Raw genomic sequence first — 8,626 nt, 5'->3', positions numbered from 1 at the left:
TCTGCCTCTACCACTTCCTATGGCAGCTCATTCTAAACAGGCACCACCCTCTGTGTAAAAATAAATACTCCTTAGATCCTTTTTAAATCTTTGCCCTCTCATCTTAAACCTATGCCCTTTAGTTCTGGACTCCCCTACCCTAGGAAAACGGCTTTGGATATTCACCTTATCCACGCTCCTCATGATTTCTTAAACCTCTATAAGGTCACACCTCAGCCTCCGATGCTCTAGGAAAAAAGCCCCAATCTATTCAGCCTCTTCCTTTAAATCAAACTGTCCAGGCATGGCAACATCCTTGTAAATTTTTTCTGCATCCTCTCAAGTTTAACAATATCCTTCATATCGAAGGGAGACAAAAATTGTACATGGTAATCTAAAAGTAGCCTCACCAATGTGCTGTGCAGCTGCAACATGCCATCCCAACTGTTTCTATTTGTTTAAAACCTGTTTCAAGATCTGCCACATTTTCCAGAGACAGTAAGAATTGCCGATGCTGGAGTCTGAGATAACACAGTGTGGAGCTGGAGGAACACAGCAGGCCAGGCAGCATCAGAGGAGCAGGAAAGCTGACTTTTCGGGTCAGGACCCTTCTTCAGAAACGGGGGAGGGCGAAAGGGGCTGTGAAATAAATAGAAGGAGGAGGGGTGCGGCTGGGGAAGGTAGGTGGAATGGTGATAGGTGAGTACAGGTAGGCAGTGGTGGGGATTGGTCTGAGGTGGGAGGAGCGGATAGGTGGGAGAGTAGACGGGACAGGTCAAGGAGGTGGGGATGTGGGGGAGGGTTGGTCATGGGATGAGACCGGGAGTGGGGTGATTTTGAAGCTAGTCAAGTCCACGTTGAGACCATTGGGTTGTAGGCCCCCAAGGCCACATTTTTCAGGGCTGATTGAACCTTTGCTGCTTGTTCTCTGCAAAGATAGGAATATGCTGAATACTTCCATTTGTTCCTGTTCTATTTCTTTCCTTCTCCTTATTCTCTTTCTGTATTTGTTTTGACTTGAATTCACACCTTTCTAAACACTGCTCATTTTTTCAGCCTTTAAATTTCATTGGTTAACAAGATACTCAATTGTTCCTGTTATTGATCAATAGCGTGAAATCCCTGTATCAGCTTGCACTTCCGCCAGCTGTTTGTTGAGGGCATGGGGAAACTGTTTAACAGACCAAGGTGATGCCCTCTTTTGGGTTGTTAGCATTAACATTATGAAATGACAACAAATTTCCCTCTGAGTAAAATCTCTGCGTGTTGTCTTACTGTATCATGCGTATCTGGTTTTATTACTATCCTGTTATGAGTCAGTGGGTCTCAGTCTGACTTGACAAAAGGGCACTGTAATTTCAGCTTGGGGAGAGAAAACTTATCTGGGAATTCTGCCATTAATTATTGTCCATTCAGGTTGTAGGCATATTCACCGGGCCAGTGGGTTTGGTTGCAAACATTTTGTCACCCTGCTAGGTAACATCATCGGTGCGCCTCTGGTGAAGCGTCGGTGTTCTGTCCCGCTTGTTGTTTATATGCCTCGGTTTGCTGGGCTGATTGGTATTGCTTCTGGTTTTGTTTCTCAGTGGTTTGTACACAGGGTCTAATTCAATATGCTTGTTGAAGGGGTTCCAGTTGAAATACCAGGCCTCCAGGAATTCCCTGGCCTGTCTCTGTTTGGCTTGTGCGATTATTGACGTGTTGTCCCAGTCAGATTTGTGTCCCTCGTTGTCCATGTGTAGTGAGACAAGCGGAAATTGGTCGTATCTCTTGGTGGCTAGTTGGTGTTCATGTATCCGTATTGTCAGTTTTCTTCCAGTTTGGCCTATGTAGTGTTCTCGTAGTCCTTGTATGGTATTTTGTATATTACTCCAGTTTTTGGGTATGGGATTCTTTACGTTCGTCAGTAGCTGTTGTAGGGTGGTTGTCGGTTTATGGGCTACTCTGATACCTAGGGGTCTGAGTAGTTTTGTGGTCATCTCGGAGATGACCTTGATGTATTGTTGCGTGATTAGTGATTCATGTTGTGTTGTGTCTTCCTGTTGTGGTCTGTCTCGGATGTAATGACGGATTGTGCTTTTTGGATATTTCTTTTGAAGACTTCAAGTGTTCCTGTTCTGCTTTGAGTAATTCCAGGTTGTGGAAATGTGTTGTGGTTTGTTTAAATAGTGTCCTGATGCAGCTCCATTTGTGGGCGTTGGGGTGGTTCCTGGTGTAATTGAGTATCTGGTCAGTACATGTGGTCTTTCTATATACGCTAGTCTGGAGATCCCCATTGTTTTTGCGTTCTACCGTTATGCCCAGGAAGGGTTGTTGGTTGTTCTCCTTTTCTTCCATGAATTTTATCCCAGTGAGGATGTTGTTTATGTGTCAGTGGGTTTCTTCCAGTCTAATGCATTTAGTAATCGCAGAGGTGTCATCCACATATCGGACCCAAAGTTTGGGTTGTATAGTGCGGAGTGCTGTCCTTTGTAACCTTAGCATTACTGCTTCTGCCATCAGTCCTGATATTGGGGATCTCATTGGTGTCCTGTTGATTTGTTTGTATATGTTGTCATTGAAGGTGAAGTGGGTTGTGAGGCACAAATCTGGTAGTTTCATGGTTGTGTCCTTATTGATGATATTGGTGTCCAGGGTTTTCTGCTTACTTGATCCATCGAGCAATGTGGCAATTGTTTCTTTGACTAGGTTGATGTTTATCGATGTAAATAGTGCTGTTACATCAAAGGATATCATCATCTTGTTTCATCTATCCTGGTGTCCGTGATGATGATGAGGAATTCTTGGGATGAGTGGATGGAGTGGGTAGTGTTGTCCACTAAGCATTTTAATTTCTGTTGTAGTTCTTTGGCAAGTCTGTATGTTGATGTACCTGGCAATGAGACAATGGGTCTGAGGGGGACCCCCTGTTTGAGTACCTTGGAGAGTCTGTAGAATCAGTGTGTTTTGGCTCCCTTTGGCTTCATTTTTTGGTAGTCTGTTCTCACTTGTCTCACCACACACGGACAACACATCGATAATCGCACAAGCCAAACAGAGACAGGCCAGGGAATTCCTGGAGGCCTGGTATTCCAACCGGAACTCCATCAACAAACACTCTGAATTAGACCCTGTGTACAAACCACTGAGAAACAAAAACGGAAGCAATACCAATCGCCACAGCAAACCAAGACATATAAATAATTATAGTGGGACAGAACACTGAAGCTTCACCAGAGGTGCACTGATGATGTTACCTAGAAGGGTGACAAAATGTTTGCAACCGAAACCACCAGCTTGGCTAGCGTGTCTACAACCTCATTGACAACCCGAGCTACAAATCTTCTCAAATATTGTCCATTCGTTCGGGGAAGCAGTGGCCTAGTGGTATTATCGTTAGACTATTCATCCAGAGAGTCCAGAATTCATGTTATATATTCTGGGGATCCAGGTTCGACTCCTGCCACGGCAGGAATTTGAATTCAAGAAAAAAATCTGGAATTAAGAGTCTAATGATGATCATGACACCATTGTCAATTGTCAGAAGAACCCACCTGAAAAACCATCTGGCTCACTGATGTCCTTTAGGGCAGGAAATCTGTCATCCTTCCTTGGTCTGGCCGACATGTGACTGCAGACCCACAGCAATGAGGTCAATTCTTAATTGGCCTCTAGACAGTTAGGGATTGGCAGTAAATGCTGGCCTAGCCAGCGATGTCCATGACCCATGAATGAGTAAAAATTCATATTTAAATATTCATGTATGCATATTAGACAAGAATAAGATATTTTGAACTGTAGTATGTGTTCCCCCTTTGGTTACTTTGCTATCTTGTATGTGAGCTTACATTGAAAACAGTTACTTGGACAAAGTATTACTCATATTACTTCAAAGCAGTGAGGAAAACATAAATATTTTTATATGGTACAGCAATTTGCTGTGTGATAACCATACTTGTTAAGTTATTACAAAATTACTGTTTATTGAATATGATTGTTAATAATATTAAAGAGATAACTTGTTAAACAGTTAATTTGGAAATGTCAAACTTCAAAATAGTTTGCATGAATGAAAACAGTCTTAATATTTAAAAAGGGGAAAGGAAATGAGAGAATGTTCAATTCAGATATTGATTTTAAAAAATATTCAGGAGCACTTTTACCACGTGCGGATAATTTCCTGTTTATACTGAAGTTAGAACTGGAAATATTTGAAACAGCTGCTCACGTTACAGCGACAAGATGGCAATTCAGAATTTAATCCCATGAGCCTGAATAAATTCCAGCTGATCCTGCTGTACTTCTACATATTAAAAAGGAATGCACCTTTTTTTGTAATAATAGCTAATCTTGTATGACTGGAACTTTTTTGATTAGCTACATTAATTCTCAGTTTAAATATCTTAGTCACAGTTGAAGGTAATCCAAGATATTGCAATAGTTTGGCACCACCTGAAGTTCTGGTAGCTGTTTTGTTGGCTGTGTTCTGAGTCCCCCTCCCCCAATAAGGTTTTTAGTGTTTAAATGGGTCTATTCCACACGTGGCAGAATGCAGCATTACAGCCATGTTGATACTTAATCAAAAAGCAGAAAGATTTAGCACGGACCAAAAAGTGAAGAAAAACATTCACCAAAGAGGACTTTTTTATTGAATGGCAAGAACGACTTGATTTAGGTTGCTATATCTCAGTACTCCGAATTTATTTCAATGTTCAGGGAGGTGCGGTTAGGAAGAAATGGAGTGGAAGAAATCAAACGTCATCCTTTCTTCAAAAACGATCAGTGGACATGGGACAACATACGTGATGGTGAGTCCATTATGGTGTTTATGATCAAGTCTGTGTTCATGATGTATTTGATATGTAAATGGCAACAATGTAACTGAGCAAGATAGTCAAACCAGGGTTTTCATACTTTCCTCTATGAAAGCCTTTGATAGAAATTTAGTGCGTTTCTAAGCAATGCATCCATCAACTAAGGTAACAGTTTTTTCAAAAAAAAACTATCAAATTATTGCAGTGCTTTTCAATTTTTTGTGTACTAAAGATCTCTTTAAACATGGAGATGTTTACAAACAATCGTGTTTCTAATTTCTGAATGGCAGCATGGAGTATCTGACGGAATATAGTAATTTTGTAGAGAATACAATTTTATACGGTAACAGAAATATCATGATAATAAGAAGACAGATAAAGAAATATCTAGAAAACTAATGAAGCAAGTAGATGATTTTGTGGACCTTTGGGTATATTACATAAATCTCATAGGTATTTGGATCATGTTTCGAAGGTCCAAACTTTAATTTCATTTTGCTTCAATTCTGATTGAAAATTGCAGTTTGTACATTCTGCATCATAATCATTATCATAAACTATACTTCTCGTTTGAAATTGCGCATTCCCCAGAGATCGGTCGGTTGAAGAAGCATACATTTGGTTCTTTGGATATTGCATTAATGACATGATACTGGTATTCAGAATTGCCATTTGTTATTTCCAGATTGCTTTTGAATGTGATATTGTTTGACAATATTTACCTAATTGTAAGAAATGTTCTTTTCATTTCAGCAAATTCACCAGAAAACTGATCACAATTATGTATTAGTCTGTAGTTCTAAGATTACAGCACTAATGAAGACACATGCATATATTGTATGACATGAGAGTGCTCGCCATATTATGCTCTTAAGTAAAATAATTTGAAATCTACTCAGCGCTGCAGGTTTATTTATAAATTTTGTTTCAGTAGTAAATTAAGATAAACTACTTCAATATAGTGTAAATTTGGAAGAAGTAAAATAAAAACTGGAAACACTCGAGTTTGGAAGCATCTTGGAATAAGTCGTGATGATCAATGCTGTGATCTCTATTGATCCAGCCAGACCACTTCAGTGCGTCCAACATTTTTGCTTGTATTTTAGATATTCAGCACTTGCAGTTTGTGTTTGTGAAGTAGAGTCAGATTTTTTTGAAAAAAAAAACATTTTTATAAAAAATTACACAAACTTTTATATAATAAATTTGTCCTAATGGTAAATTAGCTAAGAATTATATTGATCGTTCACAGGCCTAGCATTTAAAAACTTTTAATATGCAATTCAATGCTTTCTCTTAAACTGAGAGGCAGCAAGGAAATTAAGCTAAGGCAGTAGGTAAGTTTTTGTAATGCAACATTGTCAGCACTAACTTGCTACTTTGTTCAGTGTGAAGGTGTACATATTGCAAAGGTTAGCACAAAAAATTCAAAATCCATTGAATCGAGCACTTTTAATTTTTTCTGTATGGATATTTAAAAGCCCATGGGCATATTGATTAATTCTGCACAAACTTCAAAACTTCGAATATGAGTACCACTTGAAAGGTGCTTATGATGGGGTGCTTGTTAAAATATGGTTCTTATTTGTTTGGTTGTGAGTAACAGCTCTTGACAATATGTTAGCTGATATTTAGGTCAGAAAACAAAGAGAATCTTGTATTTATCCATTGTAAATTTACACGGGATGTAATTGACTTGGATGTAGCATGAAGTAGGTTCTGTTTGTTGCAGCATTAGTACGAATAGAGTTTGACAGTTAACAATGGTAAATGAAAGATGGATTTCTGACTGAAAGTAATTTCAATTACTTATGCAAATAGGCTTGTTCAAAAAAGATAGACTTGGATCCACAATACAAGCAGTTTGCTTTACATCAGGTCTAGTTGGTATGGAAAATGTTGCAGTGGTTCAAACTGTAATAATTGATGGATAAGCATTTTCAAATCATAATTCACTTGACCAAAAGGAAAGGTCTAGGGATGTACAATTTCCGAATTGGAGATATTGCGCCATGAAAGGAAACTGCTAATCAACAATATCCATGTTGCTTCAAAGTTAGTACAGAAAAACGAGTCCATGTCAGAGAATTCTAATCAATCTTGAAAGGAAAACAAATTTAACTGGCTTAAGTGTCCCTTAATTAACTGCAAAGAGTGAATGCTCACAAATTCTAGAACATGTTCACATTTAGCACCGATGGTTCCAACTTCAGATCCACTTGAGAACTGTTCCAGATGTGCAGGACTTTTGGAAGTCACATTACTAGCTGCTGATCTGGATGGTTCAACACCCGTAGAATGAATTTCAGTACAAAGAAGCTTCCAGTCTTTTTGAAAGTTGCATTTCCCATTGCCTCTTGTGAAGCCTTGCCAAGATGATTCCTATAGTGATATTCTTGGATTGATTACACATGAAGGGAAAAATGATCTGAAATATGAAAAGTTCACATGCACAAGCCACAGTTGCTTTTATTTATCATTAAACACTTTCAGCAGAAGCTGCTCACTGCTATATTATTTATGCCACAATAAAAACAAAATGATATTTTGTTTGGTGCCAAAGTCTGAAAATCTTAACAGTTTGTAAAGTAATGAAGGTGAAAGAAGTACCTGTTAATGCTTTTGTTGTATTTCAATCTGCATGAAATCTTAAGGTGCAGTACTTAAACAACATTTTTTATTTATTCCATGCACACTAGAAACTAATTATGAGACTAGAAGTGAATGCTGAATCATTAAAGGGGAACCTGAGAGAAGACTTAGAAAAATAGTATTTGCTTACATTTTATGAAATCGAGAATAATAAATTCTTGTAAATGCTTTCTTGTAAGTTGTTTTAATATTCCATTAGGTGTGTTTTAATCATCTGACCTCAATCAAATTCTTCAGTATCTGTTTAGTGTCTGTATAGAGCTAGATTGTTAGAGCTGTCTGAATATTGGTGTGGGGTTTGGCTGTAGCCACCTTAATGTGTAGGGCAAGCGTTAGGACACTAAATGAAAATGCTATGTTTTTCTGATATTTTGCATTATTTTTCCAGGTATTAAAAGAGCATCCACAATTATTTTTGAGCCGGCCCTCAACAATTCATTCAATAATAATGAGGAAAAAGTGGCACACTTCCTATTTCTATCACTTTTTGTTAGTCACCCATTCCTTCTTGACACAGACATGCTGGCAGTGGAAACATAATAAAATAAACCATGGGTGTTACCATTGATCATAAGCTGAACTGGACTAGCCACATAAATACTATGGCTATAATAGCAGGAAGGAGGCGAGGAAGTGAGTAACTCATCTCCTGACTTCCAAAAGCCTGCCCACTATCTACAGTGTACAGGCTAGGAGAGTGATAGAATCCTCCCCACTTGCCTGGCCGAGTGCAGCTTCAACAACACTCGAGGAGCTTGACATCAACAAAAGCAGCCCATTTGATTGGTACTACATCCACAAACACTCAGTTGCTCCACTGTCCTGCTCAGTGCTAGCAGCTACTACTAGTTGCACTATAGATGCTCACTAAGGCTCTTGCGGCAGCATGTTTTAAACCTAAGACCACCAACATCTGGGAGCAGAAATCTGGCAGAAAGAAGGAAACACCACTACCTGTAAGTTTCCTTCCAGCCATTCACATGACTTGGAAATATAATGCCATATAGTGCCACTGCATCAAAACCCTGGAACTCTCTCCCTAATGTTCCACATAGACTTTAGTGGTTCAGGAAGACAATTCACCTTCTTGAGGATAGCTGGGGATAAGCAATACAAGTTGGCCTAGCCAATGATGCCCACATCCCATGAATTAATAAAAAGAAAATCAGCAGGTCTGGCAGCATCTGTGGAGGAGAAAACAG

At 39.0% G+C, this 8,626-nt stretch overlaps 1 protein-coding gene across 2 annotated transcripts in view; it reads left to right on the top strand.

Annotated features, from left to right (window-relative positions):
* rock2a (rho-associated, coiled-coil containing protein kinase 2a) overlaps positions 1-8,626 on the top strand; it is a 218,753-nt gene that overhangs the window by 123,477 nt on the left and 86,650 nt on the right. For both annotated transcript variants that reach the window (XM_048596539.1, XM_048596540.1), the window contains exon 8: positions 4,675-4,766. In XM_048596539.1, the coding sequence (XP_048452496.1) occupies positions 4,675-4,766 (92 nt within the window). The remainder of the gene's footprint in view (positions 1-4,674; positions 4,767-8,626) is intronic.

The sequence above is a fragment of the Rhincodon typus genome, chromosome 5 (genome assembly GCF_021869965.1).
Source record: "Rhincodon typus isolate 14 chromosome 5, sRhiTyp1.1, whole genome shotgun sequence".
Lineage (NCBI taxonomy): Eukaryota > Metazoa > Chordata > Chondrichthyes > Orectolobiformes > Rhincodontidae > Rhincodon > Rhincodon typus.
The sequence above is the reverse complement of the archived record's forward strand: the minus strand, read 5'-3'. Positions and strand labels throughout refer to the sequence as shown.